The 21877-nt window shown below is 32.8% G+C and overlaps 1 protein-coding gene and 3 non-coding genes across 7 annotated transcripts in view; 2 read left to right on the top strand and 2 right to left on the bottom strand.

Moving 5' to 3' along the window:
* LOC114330604 (NAD kinase) overlaps nucleotides 1-21877 on the top strand; it is a 214517-nt gene that overhangs the window by 7506 nt on the left and 185134 nt on the right. For 2 of the 4 annotated variants that reach the window (XR_007699462.1, XM_028280002.2), the window contains exon 1: nucleotides 18834-19293. The exons of 1 other annotated variant lie outside the window; for it this stretch is intronic. Coding sequence is in view for 2 of the 3 variants with exons in the window: in XM_028280002.2 (XP_028135803.1) it covers nucleotides 19091-19293 (203 nt within the window). In the remaining variant the exon portion in view is untranslated. Of the gene's footprint in view, nucleotides 1-18833; nucleotides 19294-19437; nucleotides 19488-21877 lie in introns of those variants that run through there. One more of the 4 variants, XM_028280008.2, reaches the window with a different exon arrangement.
* Trnag-ccc (transfer RNA glycine (anticodon CCC)) lies at nucleotides 6367-6437 on the bottom strand. Its single transcript has one exon. It is a non-coding gene; the product is annotated as a tRNA-Gly (tRNA).
* Trnae-cuc (transfer RNA glutamic acid (anticodon CUC)) lies at nucleotides 7366-7437 on the bottom strand. The gene has a single exon. It is a non-coding gene; the product is annotated as a tRNA-Glu (tRNA).
* Nucleotides 19562-19633, top strand: Trnae-uuc (transfer RNA glutamic acid (anticodon UUC)). Its single transcript has one exon. It is a non-coding gene; the product is annotated as a tRNA-Glu (tRNA).

Below are 21877 nucleotides of genomic sequence, written 5' to 3'. Positions count from 1 at the left end.
AAAGGACTATCCGAGAAACTTAAAACAATAGGAAATAAATTCAACATTTCAACAACATTCAAAACAACAAACACATTGAGATCTATTCTATCTAAAACTAAACCTAACAATGATCAAGAAAGAACAAAGAATTGCATTTATAAAATACCTTGTGAATGCGAACAATTTTATTTAGGTGAGACATCAAGACCATTAGACGTTAGAATAAGTGAACATCAATCTTATATTAAAAATAGAGAATTTGAGAGATCTCAAATATGTCAACACGCATGGGATAATGAACATAGAGTTCAGTGGAGAGATTCAAGTATAGTCCTGAAAGAATCAGATAGTAAAAAGAGAAAAATCAAAGAAGCGGCTCTAATTATGCTAAATGAAACCAATTGTGTCGCAAATTCCTCGGTAGAATGCAGTAGGATGTGGTTACCCATACTGAAAGAGGAAGTCAATAGAAAGAAAATACCAAGATTAGTAAGTCAATAATATCGAGCTAGTACATATTTTATATTTTAGTATTACTTATATATCTAGTATTATTAATATTATTTATAATTTAAACATGTTACAAGTCAGAATTATGTATTATTATTTGAGAGTAAATTAATGTAAGACCAAATACTTACGATGTCGGGATAGTATCACAGGGTTTTTCCTGGTTTTCCCTTGTGATTTACTATGAAGTCTCTAACTCGAGAATTTTACTGTCGTTGCATTTGGTTGTCTTTTTAAAGACATATCACATGCTATAATTTTTTATGACGGATATTCTTGAGTTGGGGTTAATTTCATGTAATCGAATGAACTATCTTTCAGTAAGTCGTCCCAGGAACGCAACTCATAAATATTGGCAATATCATTTTAAAGTCTTCTACTTTAAAATGTATAATATATGTCTGAATTGCCAATATAAATGAGTGAGATTAAATAAATTATTAGAAGAATTTTTTTTTTTTTTTTTTTTTTTTTTTTTGCTTAGCAACAACACTTTTATTTATTTTAGTAATATTTTGTATTTTGACAACGGCACCCGATTTGGGCGTCGAAACGTTAATAAAATTATTTTTTTCATTTTAATTGTGGCTTATTTCCCATATAAATAATTAATCATAAAAATGCCACAAGGAAATAGCTTCAGAACAACATTAAAAATAAATATTCTAAAAAAGACAGGTTTTTTTTGGTGAAATTTTCCAACTGCCAGGTGATCAAACAAACTACGCGTGCATATAAATGAAAAGCGCTATAGGTAAGCAGCAGTGTGAGAAATATCGTATACCGATAGCTGTTTGCGTCCTCTGTTGTAGCTGAGCGAGTCCGTTCGCGAGAAAAATCACGTGACCTGGCGATATCCATGTTGTTGTTTCTCGAAACGTTAGAGTAATTATTATATATTATAGTTTTTTAAGTAACTTTTTCTTAATTAAAGAAAAATAATACGTACTATACAATAGATTTTGCAAATATGATAGAAAAAGACAAATTTATTATTATAAATATATAGGTAGAAAAGTATAAAACTATAAACTAAATTAATTCTGTGGCCGAATCTTGTACTTCTTCAAACTCCTCATATGATCTTAAATATTCATTCTCTTCTTCTTCGTCAGACTCCCCTCGAGACTCAGATTCCTCTTCTACATGACCTGTAAATATTTGTATCATTAATTAGTTGAGTTGCTACGTATTATCCGTCCTTTTATACGAAGTCGAAACCTGGACAATCACGGGCGCATCTGAAGAAAGACTTGCCGTTGTTGAGATGTGGAGTTATCGAATAATGTTAAATATATCATGGACACACGTAACAAACACGGAAACATTAAGAAAGATGAAAAATGCAAAAGAAATACTCAACACTATGAAGGCAAGAAACATGAGCTACTTTGGTCATATACTAAGAAATAAAAAATGTAATGTGATTGGTTATCTAACCAAAGTATTAAGCATTGGTTATATAAGTAAGAATACGTAGCAACTCAATCCATTAACCACTAATTAATTTTTTATTAATTCTAAATACACATTACAACTATTTATAGATCAGGTAGAAGAATCTGAGTATCGAGGGGAGTCTGCCGAAAAAGAAGAGAATGTATATTTATTTTAGCTCATTTTTCTTTCCTTCATAGTGTTGAGTATTTCTTATTTTGCCTTTTTCTTCTTTGTTAATGTTTTCCTGTTTGTTAAGGGTTGTGTGCAGAATTTTTTTTAAATTATTCGATAACACCACATCTCAACAATGGCAAGTCTTTCTTCAGATGCGCCCGTGATTGTCCAGGCTTCGACTCCGTATAAAAGAACAGAGAATACGTGGCAACTTAATTAATTAATAACTGATTAATTTTTAATTAATTCTAAATACATATTACAACTATTTACAAATCATGTAGAAGAGGAGTCTGAGTCTCGAGGAGAGTCTGACGAAGAAGAAGAGAATGAACATTTAAGATCAGATGAGAAGTTTGAAGAAGAAGTACAAGATTCGAAAACAGAATTAATTTAGTTTATAGTTTTATACTTTTCTACCTATATATTTATAATAATAAATTTGTCTTTTTCTATCATATTTGCAAAATCTATTGTATAGTACGTATTATTTTCCTTTAATTAATAAACATTACTTAAAAAACTATAATATATATAATAATTACTCTAACGTTTCGAGGCACAACAACATAGATATCGCAAGGTCACGTGATTTTCTCGAGCGAACGGACTCGCTCAGCTACAACAGAGGACGCAAACAGCTATCGGTATACGCTCTTTCTCACACTGCTGCTTACCTATAGCGGTTTCATTTATATGCACGCGTAATTTGTTTGATCACATGGCAATTGGATAATGTCACCAAAAAAAACGTGTCTTTTTTAGAATATTTATTTTTAAAATTAAAAAATACCCTGTCAAAATAACAATTGCACCTCCCTGTCCGGAAGGAATGTACATAGCTATGCATGTATAGTTGTATATTTTATACCCATTAATAGTATGTACAGATTCAGATGAAATCTTCTGAAGTTCAGATGCACCCCCTGAAAATAATCCTGGGGCGCCAATTCAAGTATCTTGCAGAGTTAAAATCGCCCTCAAATCGCCTGGTCTGTTTATTTTCTTTTTATTTGAATATTTAAATTTACTTTCAAGTCATATCAATGATATTTTTTGTAATAAAAATTTTTACCCTTTTTTAACTTTGGGGGGATTTTTGGGGAAAATAACCGCTACCCTCCAGCCAGACCGGCATTTTTGTATTAGGCTATCATAGAAGAGTCACCTGAAAAAATTTCAGGTTGCCTAAAATACCTACTCAAAAATGTCTCACAGCTCTTATACTAAAAATCTGTACGTTGTCACGATAAACCAAGGTAATTGCTTGTCATCTACGAAATCAAGAACGTGAGTTGCTGCCAGAATTAACAGTATTTATTAAATATACGAAACTAAGTTATTGGTTGAATAAATTGAGTGTTATTGATTAATGTACTCTAGTTATTCTCACAATTATTATTCAATCATTGTGACAATAACCAAATACATTCGTCAATGTCTAAAAGTTCGTTGAAACAACAAATTAAATTGTTGTGACAACGAAATACTATTCAGTAATCACTGTTAATCAATATTACGAACTAAATCTTTTTGAGTGTAGATATATTAATATTAGATGACACATGGCAGAAGCTCGAAACAAATGACTGTGAATGAAAAGCCCTATTGGTTAATATTCGGGTCGTGATAGGTCCAGAGATTCTTCTTGTTTTTTCTCTCAAAACACCGAACTTTTCTTTTCATTGTCTTTGTCAGCGTCCACGCCTGACTCCCATATATGAGGAGCACCGGTCTAATTACTGTCTTATACTTATACCCTGATTTTTTATGTTCGTGTTAGGCCTTTAGATTTAATAGTACATATTGTGGAGGTTATACATACTCTATTTGCTGCCTGCATTCTCCTTTTTATCTCTTCCGCTATATCGTTACCTATCTGCGGTGATTGTTGCTCCTAGATACAGGGTGTTTCATTGGGAAAGTAACATACGTTAACTGTAGAAAGCTGACACTTAGGCGTTCTCAAAAATACCATACTTAATGGGTCTTACTCGCTTACTCCATTAATAACAAAGACTGGGCAATTTATCTATTTTGCCATTTTCTTATTTGGTTCATAACTTTTTAACCACACTGTATATTTATTTTATATTTAAATTATTGTGTGTACAATAAATTAATTTATTTACAATTGTAAAAAATCCAGGTCCGGATTAAAAAATATTGGAAAAATGTTCCGACCCAAAAAACACCCTGTATATTATTTTTTTTAAATGGATTTTTCAGTTGAAAAGAGGATGAAAAACTAATTTAGTGGTATACTTTGAATTTGCGGCAAAATGATTTTTCTGGTAAAATTTTGAATTTGAATTCTGAAATTATGTGCATTGCGAAGCGCTCAAAGTAAAATAAATTAAAATATGACTTAATTTTAATTAATACCATTATTTAATCTAAATTGGTAAAATATTAACATTTGAACACATAACAATAATTTTTGATGGTGGTAATTTTGAATAAGTATTTTAGTTTTGAATAGAATATGACTTGTCCGGGATTCGAACAGGGGACCTCTTGATCCCTAGGCAATGCTCTACCTATCAGCTACCACCGCTTTTTTTTAATAGTAATTATGCTGCAAATTTTCGCTGTTTTGTTATAATTTTTAGATACTTCGTTGATTAAAGTGATACATGTTCTTTAATGACCCTTTATAATTTATTCATTATTTAAAGATGAATATTAAACTATTTGTCATTCATAATAGAAAAACATTGAAATTATACAATTTTCAAATGTAAAATCCATTTAAAAAATAATAATATACAGGGTGTTTTTTGGGTCGGAACATTTTTACAATATTTTTTAATCCGGACCTGGATTTTTTATAATTGTAAACAAATTAATTGATTGGACACCTAAAAGAATATTCGCGTGTTAAATATAAAATAAATATACAGTGCGGTTAACAAGTTGTAAGTGGTATTTAAATTTTTTTCTACTTAGAGCTCTCCCAGTTCACATAATTTCAGAATTGGAACAAAATTTTACCAGAAAAATCATTTTGCCGAAAATTCAAAGTATACCACTAAATTTAGTTTTTCATCCTCTTTTCAACTGAAAAATCCATTTTAAAAAAATTTAATGTACAGGGTGTTGTTTTTGGGTCGGAACATTTTTCCAATATTTTTTAATCTGGACCTGGATTTTTTACAATTGTAAATAAATTAATTTATTTCACACCTTAAAGGATATTTATCTGCCAAATATAAAATAAATATGCAGTGTGGTTAAAAAGTTATGAACCAAATAAGAAAATGGCAAAATAGATAAAACACCCAGTATCTTTGTTATTAATGGAGTGAGACCCATTAAGTATGGTATTTTTGAGATTGCCTAAGTGTCCTCTTTCTACAGTTAACGTATGTTACTTTCCCAATGAAACACCCTGTATTTAACTTTCTACTCTTTCAAAGTTATATTGGTCTATTGTGACATTTTGCCCTATTTTATCTCGTCTTGTTTATCTGTTAAGCAATATTTGGTTTAGGCTTCTCACTTAGATACAACAATTATTATTATCTTCGTCAATGTTAGTCCAAAAAAGTTTAAACCCCCTGATATGTGACGTGTGTGCTGCAAAAATATGAAATTATCTTACCTTTTGTATAAATACCAATGGTCTTCGGAAAAATTTACAAGCCTATCCGTGGTAATGAGGTCATTTCCTTGAGATTTTTTTATGTATCCCAACTTATTTTTAATTAATCGGAATAGTCATTTCCTGTGGTAATTTTGGTTGAGAATATATCTCTTAAAATGTAGCAATAAAATATGGGTACGAAATGGTTAAATTTTATTATCTAAATTTAAATTAACATTGGTCGATCATCCCATTATAGTACAGAATATCCAAAAAAGTTATTTAGAAACAAGCTGAAAATTCGAGCATCATAACGAAAACTTTGTTTACGTAAAACAAAATTTACTCCCAAATACTTAGTTATAATCTTGGCCGTGTGTCATTGCTCTACCATTACCATTAGTAGATAGTCTTTTGAATGTTGACTCTTAAACTCCAAGATTTCATACACTTCAATTAACTTGCGCTTAATGCATTCCATATCTTCCTTAATAAAAAAATTGATATACCTACCTAGATGTTGAGTCATCGCTAGTCATCGGCAAACTGCAAAGTAAATTGTCGTATTCATTTATTGTAAACATTTACTTATTTAAAAATTCGTTTATATCTAAATATCAACATTAAAAAAACAAGAGTACATAAAAATAAAATACAAATAAATAAAAAAAGGCTGCACTGCCCGGGAATCGAACCCGGGTCGCAAGAATGGGAATCTTGCATGATACCACTACACCAGCAGTGCTCAAATTGAATTTGTTCAGAAAACCGTTCATATTTTCAATATTGCTGACTGATGTAGGCAACAATTAATACAACGCGCGTGTATTGCTGGTGCATATAACTAGTAGAATACAAAAAAATTTAAATTCAAAATTATTTTTACCTTGAATTTTATTTATTGTTCAGTAGTTCAGTATCTTTAATTTAAAATATGTAGATACATTATGTACGATATGAAATGTTAAAAACGACATTAAGAGTATGTAGTTAAATTAAATATTAAGTGATGTAGTATGTGGTTTTTTAATTAAATGGTTTAGTGCTAATTGCGGAAATACGATGTATAAAAATTTCATTCAGAAATTGTAAGACACTATAAAACAAAATAAAATAAAATAAATTTATGAATAACTTACCATAAGCTTCAGTGGAAAGAAAATAAACAAAATAGAGCAATTATTTGTAAAATTTGAAATAAAGATGCTTATTTTTCTGAATGATTTAATAATTTCACAGCGATCATTTTGGAGGAAAATAATATTCATTTAAATAGTACATAATTTAAAAATTAAAAAATAATATTCGTAATATTATGGACACTAAATATGTAAATGGCAAGTCCTACATATATCAATAGCAGATAAATAAGTAATAAACATTAAACATTTAGAGTAAACTATAATAACAAGTAGAAAATTTCAAATATTTTGATTAAATTAATGTAATAAAATAAAATCTCGCTATGAGAAAAATTATCCCAGTTAATTATAATATATCTCAGTAAATCAGCAAGATTTATAAAAAAATACTATTTTTAGTCTTCTAATCTTATTCACTATATTATAATAACATTATACCATTAGCGTTGATTGATAAATATAGGGGATATTTATAGGGGATATTATCAATCAACACGTCATTAAATTAAAATGAAAAAAATCAAAAAGGAATTCCGGTACCGGGAATCGAACCCGAGCCTCCTGGGTGAGAGCCAGGTATCCTAGCCACTAGACCATACCGGACATATTTGTTTTGAATAATTCATAGTATCTACTGGGAGTCAACAGCAATTTCACTTAAATAATTTCTCATTATGTATTTTGGTATTTTCTAGTTAAAACGTTATTATAATAGGTTTTAGAATAAATATTTCATTTTTTATCTAAATAAAATTATAATAAATAGGACAAATCAATCATATGACTCAATATCGTAATATCGACGCAAACGCGTAACTTCAAAATAGGCAGGTCCATTCCATATTCGAATTTAAAAAAAAGTGTCAGTTCAAAATTTTTAAAGTTGCAATCATGTCCTCGCAATAGGGTTTTTAATGTATATTAATATTATACACAGATTATACAAAATATGACAGAAGCTCGAAACAAATGATAATCGATGAAAAGCCCTATTATTTATTTCAAAAATGCAAAACCTAAAAATATAACAACTTTGTTAAAACGAGAGTCTTTTCAATATTACACTTGTAATTTGTCGGAATACTAGTTGCACAACTCAAAAATTAATGGTAGGGGAGCCTAAGCGGGGTTTTTGCAGTTACTCGAGCGCGTCAGATCATCATATGGGGAGAAACCTGGTGCCCTGCAGATGTACCTCTACCATATATTGGCTCTTAACCAGCGGCGGCTCGTGGGTCAATCTTCAGGGGGGTCATTTTGGTTTGAAAACTTCAAACTGTTGATTTTTTAAAGTATTTAAAAGATCTTTTAGCATTTATATTTTAGATAAAAAATACAGACTTAGGTAAAACTCAATACTATTTACCCTAGTTTTCCGAAAATTAAATTTGTCTTTTTTTAGAGTAAATCTTTTAAAAAATATAGGAAAAATGGTATGAACAGGTTATTGACTGATATATAGATAGGAATATTTATAGTATAATAAATTGTAAATTTATTAAAACGAAACTTACTTTAAATATTTTTATATTTTAAGTCAATTCTTCTATCCTTTAGTTCTGCAAAATAGTCTATGACCTTCTCATTGAAATTTGGAATGCTCTTGACAAGCGTTTTCTCGATGCTCAGCATAGACAAGGCACTAAGTCTAGGTTGTCCCATCGTATTACGCAGGAATGTTTTTACTCTTTTTAAAGTAGAAAAACATCTCTCACTTTCCACGGTTGTCATAGGGAGTGTGCACAAAATATTTAATAACTTCACTGCTTCAGAAAATGTTTCAGACAAATTCATGTTAATAAAAAGCTGAAGTATGGCTACTGCACCAGCACTATTGCGAAAATCCTCACGACAATATAAGACTTCAAGTTCCGATTTTAGTTTGGAAATATTCACTGTGGGATAATTAGCCGTCACCATTTTTAAAATATTTTGCGGAAAGTTGGTAGTGTATGCTTCAAATTTCTCTATGTAGAATAACTGTGAAATCATGAGATGATCATTGAAACTAAACCTGTGATTTATTTCAGATATAATAATATCACAAATTTCAAGTGCAGTTCGTCGCTTTGGATCCTCTGCAGTAGTTTTTCTTTTTTTTGCTGTTGATGTGCTTGGTACTTCTGATTCCAAAATAGTATTTCTAATTATTTGGATATTGTTGTTAAAAGACAGGATACAATTTTTGACAGATATAACATCAATGTCTCGCATTTGCAATTGTTTAAACAATATATCAACATGGGGCATTATTTTATGGAAAAAATTTAACCAAAATAAAAAATGCTCATCTTCCAAATGTCTTTTTAAACCAGTTGCTTGATTTATATTGTTACCATCTTGCTCCTCATCAATAATTTCCTCTAAGCAAGATTTTAAATCATCTTTATAAGTGTATACAATTTCAACACATTTTGTATTGAAAGCCCATCGAGTAGGCGCAGCTTTAGGTAGCCTTACTTTAACCACTCTATCCAGAACCATCGTACGTTTTGGAGATCGGCCGAAAAAGGACGAAAATCCGTGTAAATTTGCAAAAAATATTTTTATCGGTTTGTGTTGACTCGCCGCTTTTTGGAGGATAAGATTAAATTGATGGGCATAGCAGTGAATGAAGTGTGCATTTGGGTATATTTCTTTAATTTTTGTTTGTACTCCTCCCAGTTTACCGCTCATGACTGATGCACCATCGTAACTTTGGGCAATCAATTTTTCAGGTGCTTCATTAATTTTTAATAATTGAAGTTCTTCCAATATTACATTAGTTAAATGTTGTGCTGTAGTACCTAGGGGGTTAACAAATTTCCAAAATCTTTCATGTACAATACCAGTTAATACATATCGCAATATGATAATCATCTGCGTTTTATTGGAGCTGTCTGTGGTCTCATCTACTTGAATGGCCACAAAATTTGTCTGGCCAATCTCCTTCATGATATGAGTATGCACAATGGCTAACATTGATTCTAAAATATCGTTCTGAATTGTTTTCGATGTTCCTTTAAATACTGTACTTTTTTCAATGTGTTCTTTAAACATTAAATCCAGTTCAGAAACAAAATCGATAAGGCCCAGAAAAATTCCACGATTATTGGAGCTGTCACTTTCGTCATGACCGCGCAATGCAATTTCGAAAACTCCACAAAATTTTACACAGTCGATTAGTTTGTTTAAAATATACCTATTTTTAGATACCAATTCATTAAAGTCATGCACAGATTTACGATAGGGGAAGTGCGGGTATTGCCGCCCACTTAAGCAATTTATTGAATTAATCAAAAACTACAGGTCTTGAAAAAAAATGTCAACTGTCAAAATAGAGTCATTTTATCCACTTCTAATTATTTAAGCCTAAAATATTCATTTATTTTATTTTGCGGAGTATGACATTTATTTTCACAAACCTACACTTACGCGGAATTATCAGACTATGCGGATAATAGCGCCCACTGATGGTATAATACCGCCCAGGGTTTACATTGTATAAAAATCAAACACAAAATAATTATTTACGCACAAACAACATCTATATATTTTTATATAAAAAACATATTAAAAGAAATACTTTTAAGTAAAAAAACATTTCAAACTACACTTTATTTGCAATAATCGCATATAAAACTTTTGTGATTATCGTAACCACTACATTCTTTATGCGCCCATTTATGGCAAACTCCGCATCTGTACCACATTTCCGATTTTCCATATTCGCCACAATAGATGCACTCTTCTTCTACGTCGCTGCTGGGATCATCGGAACTGTGGTCATTGCAAATCTCCATTTCATCGTGTAGGGATGAACCGCTTGAAGAACTATCATCGAAGACTTTCCTCGTAACACGTTTAATTTTTTTATTAACGTGTTTTACATTTTTTGAAAGTTTTTGCTTTTCTTTCTTTTGTATTTTTCTATTTTCTTTTTGCTCCAGTTCTATTTTTTCTGGAGTCGCCGTCAAAATCTTTGAAATGCCTAATTTTCTACCCCTCTTTTTTAATTTATTTTCAGTTATGACGCACAACGGTGTCATTTCTTCAATCGATATATCTCCTTGTCTTTCATTTGCAAGGCCTGATTTTGATGTTGAAGGAGTGACATCTGCATGAGCTTCGTTGGCTTTTGATGTACTTGGAATAACATTAGGTTCATTTGTTTCCAAGACTGCATCTTTTGAAGGCACTCGATTTGTTTCTGAGGTACAGGGAGTAAGTTCATCTTCAGGAAGTTGTAGTTCAACAGCGGGAATATTAGAAAGGGTAGAAGGCAAAAAATCTTCGTCCGTGAAAATATTTGGTCTATATGGAACAATACCGCTTATTTCAAAGCCTTTTTGAGCTTTTTCCATGGTAGCTACATGAACGAATGCTCGATTCAAAATTTCAGATACATCAAATGGTGTTATTTTTTTGTGAACATTTCGTCTCATATAAAGTGAACATTCATTTGAATACGCAGATTTTAGCGGCCCATAAAATGTCAAATCTAGTGGCTGTAGCTTATTGGACGTGTGGGGCGGAAACGATAACATAATGATCCCATTTTCACGGCAAAATTCATAAGCAGATAAAGAACAATGACTGCTGTGATTATCTAGCAACAGCAATGCTGGGTTGTCGTTCGAAGTATATGCGTGTTTCTTAAAATGTTTAAGCCAAATCAAGAATAATTCTACAGTCATCCAGCCTTTGGCCGAGCATTCATAGATGGCACCTACCGGTCCATTGCGTTTGAGCTGTTCGGACATTCGGATTCTAGGATAAATAAACATCGGAGGTATATATATCCCTGATGCACTTACTGAGCAGCACAGAGTTATATTTCGACCTCTCTCCCAACTTACAGCTTTTCCCAGTTGTTTGACACCTTTTGGAGCTATAATTTTGGATGGAACCTGCACCGTGGTAATGCCTGTCTCGTCAACATTAAATATGCGGCAGGCTTGAAAGTTATATTTTGTTAAAACTATATTTAAATTTTTGAAAAAAAGGCCTACACTTTCAGCGTTAAAACCCGAAATTCTCCCTAAACTGGTTGCCTCGGGTTTTCTCAAACTAAGATTTGGATGTCGTTTTAAGAATGCTTGAAGCCAGTCTTTACCGGCCATTTTTTTGTCATCGTTGAAGCAGTGTTTGATATTATTTTTAACCGCAAACTCGTAGACGATTTTTCGTAAATCAGTGGCCGTTAGACCATAGAACATCTTTGCCAAATAGATGCAGCGATCAGCCACTTGCTTTTCTTGTTCAGTGGAAAATATAGGATGACGACCTAGTTGTGCTGCACAAGCATTGTTTGTATTTAACCTATCTTTTAATGTAGAATATGGGATACCTGAAAAAAGAAAATTAGAAAATGGATTAAAAAATAAAGATCATATATTACCAAACTCTCTTGCACTTTGCCTTTTCCCCTTTCCGCTTCTAACTGCATTTATAGCTTCCTGAAGCTGTTCTGCGCTCCATGTTGCCTTTTTCCGCGAATTCATCATTGTCTTTGGCATTCTTTATCCTAAATTAAAAATGTATAAATCAATGTATAATACCGCCCACTGGAGGGTAATACCGCCCAAGTTGGGCGAAATTACCCGCCATCGCCATATTACAAACAAAACAATTGTTAATCGTTATTTCTCAAAATATTGAAAGAAACTGTTTCGATTCATATATATATAAGAGGACCGGTTACTAATTAATAAAAAAATCAATATATTAAGTATAAAAATAAGTTACTCACAAATTATTTTCGAACTCCTAAAAATTATAGTGGCACCACACAAAACACGTTGACTTCTCTGAAACAACTAAATATGCTTATGGACGGCGACCTTGTTGCATGGTTCTCTCAGTAGTATCGTGGCGTCACTTCGACGTTGCCAAAGTTACTATTTCTCTATATTTAAGATATTTTATAGAGTGGGCGGTATTTGCCGCTGGGCGGTAATACCCGCAGTTCCCCTATACACTATCAAGTTGCTGTCTTATGTTAACACGTCCTAAACTTGCGTAACTCATTGATGAATTTATATGAGTAGTTGAAGAGGCATGTTTTGTAATTTTCACTTTTAAATGCTTAATGTCAGTTACTCCATTTTTCGCCCATACAGCGTCATTCGAAAACAGTAAACACGGATAGCAAAAAAATGCATTTCTCACACTGCAGCCACAAATCCAATCACACAAATTGTACATTGATTCTTTAAAATATCTTTGAATGTCCTTACCCCTATCCTTTGTTGTTTGTTTTAAATTCATGTTTGGTTTTGGTCGACCACTTTCTTTTTTCTCAAGCCGCCGTTCATAATTTAGTGTTCCAGCAGATTTTAAGGCAATTATTTCGTCAACAACACTCATCTTGTTTTTGTTACAATCACAAAAAAATCCAACAAAACAAAATAAATTACGCAAATACGCCGCGATCGATATAGACCTGCCGTGAAGTGCGGTCAGCAGACGGTAACTAACTAAACGTGAGGCCGTCGACTCTACTAGAGGTATACGACGGAAAGGTCACTCCCACTCTCGCCCACGAAATTGCTATCTGCCGTCTCTTTTCTATTTTACATGCATTTGTCCATAAGCCATAAGAACTGTATATAGACAATTTAAAATACGGCCCAGCCACGGGCTTGTGTATAGCGCGAGGCGCGACGTTATTATATCTATTATATTTGTTTTGCCAATGCAGACTGCTGAGAGAGAATTTTATATTTCAGAGTGAAGTTTTAGATAAAAGATATTTTTAATAAAATTGGTATTTTTATGAGATTATTTTAGGGGGGTCATTGACCAATTGACCCTAAGGAGGAGCCGCGCTTGCTCTTAACACAGGGGAGTTCGTTAAGGGAGGCCCGAAAAAAATCTATCCTTAAAAATAGTCGAAATTGTCAGATTAAGGTAAGTTAAGTACATGCAAAAGAGTGTACTTATGCATTTCAAGTGACGATTTGAGCGGGGCGTAAGGAAATAGGTGAGTTAAAAAGTTTCACAAAAAAAGCGAATAATTCGCGAAAAACTAAAAAATACGTGTTCAATATTTGTCAAAAATCTATCGAATGATACCAAACATGACCCCCCACGGAGAAGGGTGGGGGTAAATTTAAAATTTTAAATAAAAATCCCGCGATATTTCGCAAAATAAACATTAGATCGAAAAACTGCAAAATACACTTAATCAATATTTTTGAAAAATCTATCGAATGGTACCAAACACGAACCCCCACGTAGGTGGGGTGGGGGTTTACTTTAAAAACTTAAGTAGGAGCCCCAAATTTTTATTCCAGATTTGGATTCTTTACGTAAAAATAAGCAACTTTTTTCGAATTATGGATAGATGGCGATATAATCCGAAAAAAAAACGATTGTTGGAAACGGAAAATTAAATTAAAAAATGGCAAGCGCCCACTAAAATGAAAAACTTTACTTAACTTTTTTTGGTTTTAGGACCTACTCTTCACAACCCAATGGGTCCCCAAAGCGCTCGAGTGACTGCGCATTTAGCATACTTTGTTCCCCTACTATAACAAGGAATCACTTAAAATACTTACACTTAATTTAATTTCGTCTTCTTCCATATTTTCTGCGTCACTATCATCATTCAATTCAATAATAAATTTATTTTCACCATTAATTTGGAAGTGCCCAATTCGCATAGTACCTATTCAACTAATGAATATAGACGCTAACTCAACTTTGATCACTTTGGCGATTCTTTTCTACCAGTCTTCTTTGGTAATATTAGACACTTCTTTTGTAATTAGGTACATTTTTTTTAACATTCTATTTATTTACAATCTGTAATAATGATTACAATAAGTAAATTGTTTAACAATTAAAAGAGGAGACTGTCCAGTGACAATAACCTATGAAATCATAATTTTAGTACTTAACAAAATTATTTGTGAATAATAAATAAAACCCTATAAATATAACTCTATAATAAATAAAATATTTTTGAAAATTTAAAATTTAAAATCTTTTCGTAGATCGCTTGGAGTGTGGCGCTTTAGCCTTCTGTTTGGCTCGGGTCTCATTAGGTTCTTCGCTAGACTGTTGGGGTGGTTTTGTAGTCGGATGTCGTATTTTTGAGCGTAACTGGCAATTTCTTCTTTGACAGTCTTCATTTGGAGATCACGATTAATGAGTTCATTGGGCATGTACCACGGTGCATTTGTGATAATGCGCAAGGTTTCCGATTGGAATCTCTCCAGGATGTCGATATTGGATCTCGACGCAGATCCCCACAGTTGGATACCATAGCTCCATATTGGCCTAATCACTGCCTTGTATACTAAAATTTTATTGTACAAACTCAGTTGTGACCTTTTTCCTATCAGCCAGTACATTTTATTGAGTTTCAGACCCAACTGTTTTCTTTTCGTGAATATGTGTTTCTTCCACGTTAGTCTGCGGTCCAAGTGCATACCTAGGTATTTTACATCATCCTTTTGTTGTAGTACTTGATTATTTAATTAGACGGTTGGGCACGTATCTTTTCGATTAGTGAACGTTATATGTACTGACTTGCTTTCGTTTACTTTAATTCGCCATGTTTGTAACCAGATATTTATACTGTCGAGATTTGTCTGGAGCAGTTGCGAGGCGATGTACGGGTTTGAGAGAGCTGCAGTGATTGCTGTGTCATCTGCATATGTGGCTGTGATGATGTTTTGGCTTGTAGGAAGATCTGCTGTAAGTATCTATACACTTAAACGTTTATTTATAGAACACCTTGTATTTTGTAGAATGGTAAAAAACAGTAAATTTTTATTTTGATTTAACAATGTTTACATTAATAATTTAACTTACCTATACTTGACAGTTGACAGTTACAATGTACCTACTTGTTAGTTTTAGTTCTCTAATAAATTTTGTCAGTTAGTTACATAAATAAATTATTTAAAAAAAAAATGACTTGTTATTTGAGGAAGGTGGAAAAATCATATGTATAACATGGGAGTAAAGTGCCTTTTCCTCCCTTGAATGATACTGCCATCCGCTACGCGTCGGGATGTAAACTTCATTCTCGGGAGGAAAAGTAGCACTTTCCTCCCTTGTTATACAATAGTATATTATACAACAAGTAAGAGAAAAGACATATTTCTTACGAGCGCAGAAGTTTGCGCAAATCAAGCGAGGGAGAAATATGTCATTTTCTCATGTGTTGTACACTGTACATTTTCTATGAATGCGGTTTTGTCAAGAGTTCAAACTTCAAAATTAATTAATTTAGGTGCTTTTAGGTATATTATATGCATAAATTGAAATAAAGTACATACCTACAGGTATTTAATATTCTTAAAATTTATATACGTTATTTATTTAAAATTCTAATTAAGAGTTATTTTTAAACAATTTTGAAAGGTAATTACTGGTAAGTTTTGCTTCAACACATTTTTTTGACAATATTAATTGTGTTTGTATTGTGCATGTTACCATGGAAATGGCGATCATATGTATTGAAACCGCGGCGGAGAACCCGCGAGGAAAAATATTTCTCACTGCAATGGCCGACTTTTCTCACTGCCTGAGAAATTGTTCGTTTTGAATGTATGTAAGTAGTGAGAGAAGTTGCACATTGTATATCATCCATAGAAAAATAGCTATTTCACTCTTAACTCTATAGCAGTCGGAGGACTACACCGCGTATACTACATTCGCTCTCGCGAGATTTTTTTTGACACTGACGTTAGTAATTTCTTTTTTGAAAAATTCAGTTGTCAGAAGTGACTGGAAATTACTACAAAACCAACGCACCTGCTCATATCCAATATTATTAATAGTAAACAGACATAAAAATAACATAAACCTTACGCCAATCAATATTTATTTATTTAAACCATTATAATGTATTGATAGCAAATGAGAAAATTATTTATTGTACAAAATAAAAATATTTTGTAGAAATAAACTTCACAAAATTTTATGAGTTTAGTAGACACTCCCACTATTTCTAATAATTCTTCTTTTTTTAATGAAAGATTAAGTTGATTTGAGTTGATTTTAGCAGTTAATAGTGTGAGGTAGGAATTTTTGTGTTGTACGTTTCCTATTCCGAATATCTCAAAAAAAATCTCGCGAGAGCGAATATAGTATACCTACGTTTTGCATACGCTAATATTTTGGCGGAGAAAAGAGATACAAAATTTGCTTGCGGGATTTTTCAACGGGCCGGATTAAGTAAGCAAAAGGGCCGGATGCGGCCCGCGGGCCGGCTTTTGCCCACCCGTGCTCTAGAGGGTCGGAAACAAAAAAATATTTAAAAGTCTCAATATAGAGTGTCTGTGCTTTTTGGCAATACTCTCCAGGGCGTATAATTTGTTAAATTGCTTCGTGTGTAGAACAATAAGTTAATTTTTTGTATAAAAATCTTTGAAATACAAATGCACTTCAGCTTTGAAGATTTATTAATTTTGTCATCTTAGTGAGCTGCCGGAAATGATAGGAAGCGTTGTCAAGTACTATGTATAGGGCTTTTCATTCACAGCCATTTGTTTCGAGCTTCTGTCATATGTCGTAAGTATAATCCGTGTATATTAATATTATACACAGATTATACAACATGTGACAGAATCTCGAAACAAATCATAGAAAAAAGTGTTGTGTGATTTGGTAGAATGCGATCTTACTCTTTAAAAAACATGTCACGTATTTCAGCGCCATCTCAGCACCTGGTTAAATGGAAGGATACTACAAATCTGGCCTCCACATAAGTGGTCTGTAGCTTCGACATGATAGGTGTGAAATTTTAAAGGTTCTTGTTGTTGATTGGATAGGAAGGGTGCCATAATCTAGCCTCCATGCTAGGTACATAGCCTCCATACGGTACTTCCAATATTTAATATTTTATTCAAGTGGACAATAAAGGTAAAGCACAAACAACTTTTGTTTCTTACTTATTTATTTATAAAATAATGTGACATTTTACATAGAAATATGAGTATTTAATTTGGATTAAATAAATGTTTACTTGTTGAACTTTTCCACCGTCTGCACACAACAGCTTAACGGAGCCATTAGACCTAACAACAAAACGCGAAATAAAGTGTGTATTTTAAAACTGTTGGATAAACAGTACCTACAATCACACCTTACAATCAGAAAAAATTACCTTTAAAAAGGTACTCGATTACAAAATATCAAAAAACACGACTGAATATCAGCTTTTTATGGTGACACAAACACATCACATAACCGACCATATAAAATAACTGAACGACAACGAACGAACGAACACGAACACTGAACACAGATTCACAGATAGCGCAGGATTTGTCAAAAGTCATGTTCCACCAATCACAATGCCGACATCGGCGCCTCTGACAAAATGGAAGGAAAATAAATACGATTACATGTTTTTAATTAGAGTGCGCGGGGCATGAAACAAATGACAATCGATGAAAAGCCCTATTACAGGATTTACCTCCAAGTTTGGGATTTGGGATCAGTGAGTTTTCAAAGTAATCTTTAAAAATATGTGGTAGTCAACGTTACAATCCTCTATTTTCTTTCCACACAATAATTTTAAAGCATTCAGAACCCATCCCTCTTTTCCTCCGCAATGTACAATCATTAACTTAAATTACTTTTTTTGTAAAATTACTAATACCTTTTCCCACATTATGGTTTCCACTTGGCAGATACCTACCTAACGTTTCAATATCTACCATTCAATTTTTTGTCTTTTCCTCCGATATTTTGATTTCGTTGCACTTTTACTTCAATTTCTTGTCTTACATTTCCTTTTATCTTCTTTTCTTGTTATAATAATCTCTATATGACCTATGAGAATGATTTTGCGTGTATTAAGACGATTTTGTCCACTTTTGTGTGTAATAAGTTTACTCATTCTTTTCAAAGAATGTGCTAATAACAATGTCATCACACAATGTTTGAGAAATAAAATAATTGTGAGCACGTAAAATTTTGTGGCTGCTTTGACGTTTTTTAAAAAATGATGCCCAAGGACTGGTCTAAAATAGTGAAAATTTTTGAATGCAAGGTAATTATCGCGCCCGAAGAGTGATTAGTGTTTTGCATCATAAAAACGTTGACAACTATAAATAAATTACTATTTTACGGTATTTTTAAAATAGAAAACCTATTGCTGCCATTTGTGGAACATTTCAACTGATTTAATAGCGAAAGTTGCTCAAAACTACGGTGTGTGTTCGTTTACCTTTCAAAAATGGGTCAATTTTTAATTACCAGTTAATTAATCGTCTCTGCAAATTGATTTTCTTGAGCTACCAACTGTGAAATAATGGCATCTCTATGGGTCGGTTCAGAAACAGATTTGCCCACTTTGCAGAAGTGCAGAATGGCAGATAGGTTAGAATTTCGGTTGACCTGTTTACACAATAAAAAGCATCTGGACCAAGACAACAAATTTGAGTTAATGGAAAGCAAATCTTTGGAAGAGGATAGTGAAATTAGCAGAAGACAAAGTCGATCAGGAACTTGGCCGTAAGTAGCAAATATTTTCGTAACATTTAACCTACATTTGGGCTGTCAAAGTTTTATTGTTATGAACGTCTACGTCATGAAATTTACCGTGCTATATAATTTAGAAAATTGTGTTAAATAAAATAGTATTTGTGAATAGTTAAGTGGGATACAATAAATATGGTAAATAGAGATATAGGAGATAAACCTAAGTGGTAAAAAATATTTATATAAGTTTAATTATTATATTTGTGTGGTAGATACACGTAATTCTTATCTACTTCTCAAGTCCGGTATGGTCTAGTGGCTAGGATACCTGGCTTTCACCCAGGAGGCTCGGGTTCGATTCCCGGTACCGGAAAAGTTTTTTGTTTTTTTTTAGTGATAAAAAAATATTAAAATTATTTTTTTAAACTTTGTAAATAAGTGATATTTTTATACATACATATTATACTTATTTAAAACTTTTGCTTCAACATTATCTGAAAAAATGTCTTGAATCTCTTTAGTTTCTAATTTGAATGTAAGTTACACTGTCGAATCCAGTGACTGATAAATATAAGTTTATTGTATAGTATTGTTTAAAAGTTATAGTAGGGGAGGAAAGTATGCTAAATTTGTAGTCACTCGAGCGTTATGGGGACCTATTGGGTTGTGAAGAGTACCTAGGTCCTAAAACCAAAAAAGTTTAGTTTTCCATAAAGTAGGGGGTAGGGGGACTTTGCATTTTTTTAATTTAATTTTCTATTTCCAACAATCGTTTTTCCGATTATAGCGCCATCTATCTATAATTCGAAAAAACGTCTCGAATACAAGTTGCTTATTTTTACGTAAAAAATCCAAATCTGCATAAAAATTGGGGGCTCTTATTTAAGATTTCTTAGTACCCCCATCCCACATTCGTAGGGGGGTCGTATTTGGTGCCATTCAATAGATTTTTCAAAATATTGAATACGTGTATTTTGCAGTTTTTCGATTTGATGTTCATTTCGCGAAATATCGCGGGGTTCGTATTTAAAATTTTAACCCCCACCCCTCTCCGTGGCGGGTCGTGTTTGGTTTATTCGATAGATTTTTTAAAAATATTGACACGTGTTTTTTAGTTTTTTGATCTGACGTTCATTTCGCGAAATATTCGCTTTTTTGTGATACTTTGTGACTCGTCCATTTCCTTACAGATCGTTCAGATCGTTAGATTCTTGAAATATAAACTTTTTTGCATATAGGTACTTAACTTACATTATATTAATCTGACGATTTCGCGTTTTTCTAAGAATGGGTTTTTTCGGACCCCCCTTAACGAACTCCCCTGTATTAAGAGCCACTATATGGTAAAGGTACTTCCCATGTGATAATATGACGCGCTCGAGTAACTAAAAAAATCCCCGCTTGGGCTCCCCTACCATTAAATTTATTGTTGTATTTCCTGGCTTCACTGCTGGCTGTATTCACCCGGCTGTAATCTTGGACAAAGGTAGGCAACGTATTTTCGTACTTTATCTCGAAAACTGGCAATCATAAAGAAAATTTTATACAACAATATTTTGTAACAAAATAAATTGTCTACAACTTTATTCCTATTCCTTTTTATCGTAAAATGGAAAATAAAAAAGTTCTAAACAAAAATAAGTAGAAATTTTTGACCAAATTTTTTTTGGTAGTCATAACTTTTTTTCTGGTTATTTTACAATAAAATGACAGAGTAATTGATAACTTCAGAGGGTTTTTCAACGAATAATGTCCACTACTTTGTTTAATTTCATTTCTTGAATACTCGTAGGAATATACACATATTTTCTCCACCACAAAACTTATCCCACCTCGTGCGCTTGCATCGCATGATAAAAGCACCAATCAACAGAGATAAAGTTTAATAAAAGCACCGTATTAACATTATCCCGAGATAAAATTCTTGGTAAAGAAAAGAACAAAACAAACTTTCAAAAAAACCTTCACAAACCTGCTCTATTATAAGTTGGTGTAAGGTGGTTGGGGTATTCTGTGGTTTTAGTGTCGACCAGGTAAATCAAATGTAGATAGAATATGATCCGTTCTATACTTACTGCAAACAGAATACGATGTGCGGGTCACGTGCTAAGATCAAGTGACGAAAGACTTCTGAATGCCACATTCTGGGAAAGGCCTTATGGAAAAAGGTCAGTTGGTCGCCCAAGAAAGAGATGGAAGGACGCAGTAGACAGTGATCTACGCAAAATGGGAGTACAGCAATGGGAAATAGCTGCTCAGGACCGACAACAATGGAGGGACATAGTAAACGCGGCCAAGACTCACATAGAGTTGTAGAGCCAAATGATGATGATGATATACTTACTGCATCACAATCTTAGGGTTCTGTGAGTCTGGACATTGACATTCTTGTTTTGCTTACGATATTAGGAAGGAAACAGTCTAATGTTTTTTTAACCTTCAAAGGGGTGTAAGTCGGATCAGTTATACTGTCCTTCAAGTTTTATATATGACGAAGTCACTGCAGAATATTTCCAGAAGTAACCGATTCCTTTCCAATTATAATTCCTCGGCCAACCTCATCATCATCGTTCCAAGGCTCGATCATAGCAGGTCTTCATTCTTTCACAATTCCATG

Source organism: Diabrotica virgifera, chromosome 7 (genome assembly GCF_917563875.1).
Source record: "Diabrotica virgifera virgifera chromosome 7, PGI_DIABVI_V3a".
NCBI classification, from domain to species: domain Eukaryota; kingdom Metazoa; phylum Arthropoda; class Insecta; order Coleoptera; family Chrysomelidae; genus Diabrotica; species Diabrotica virgifera.
Note: the sequence above shows the minus strand (reverse complement) of the source record. Positions and strands in the feature narration are given on the sequence as shown.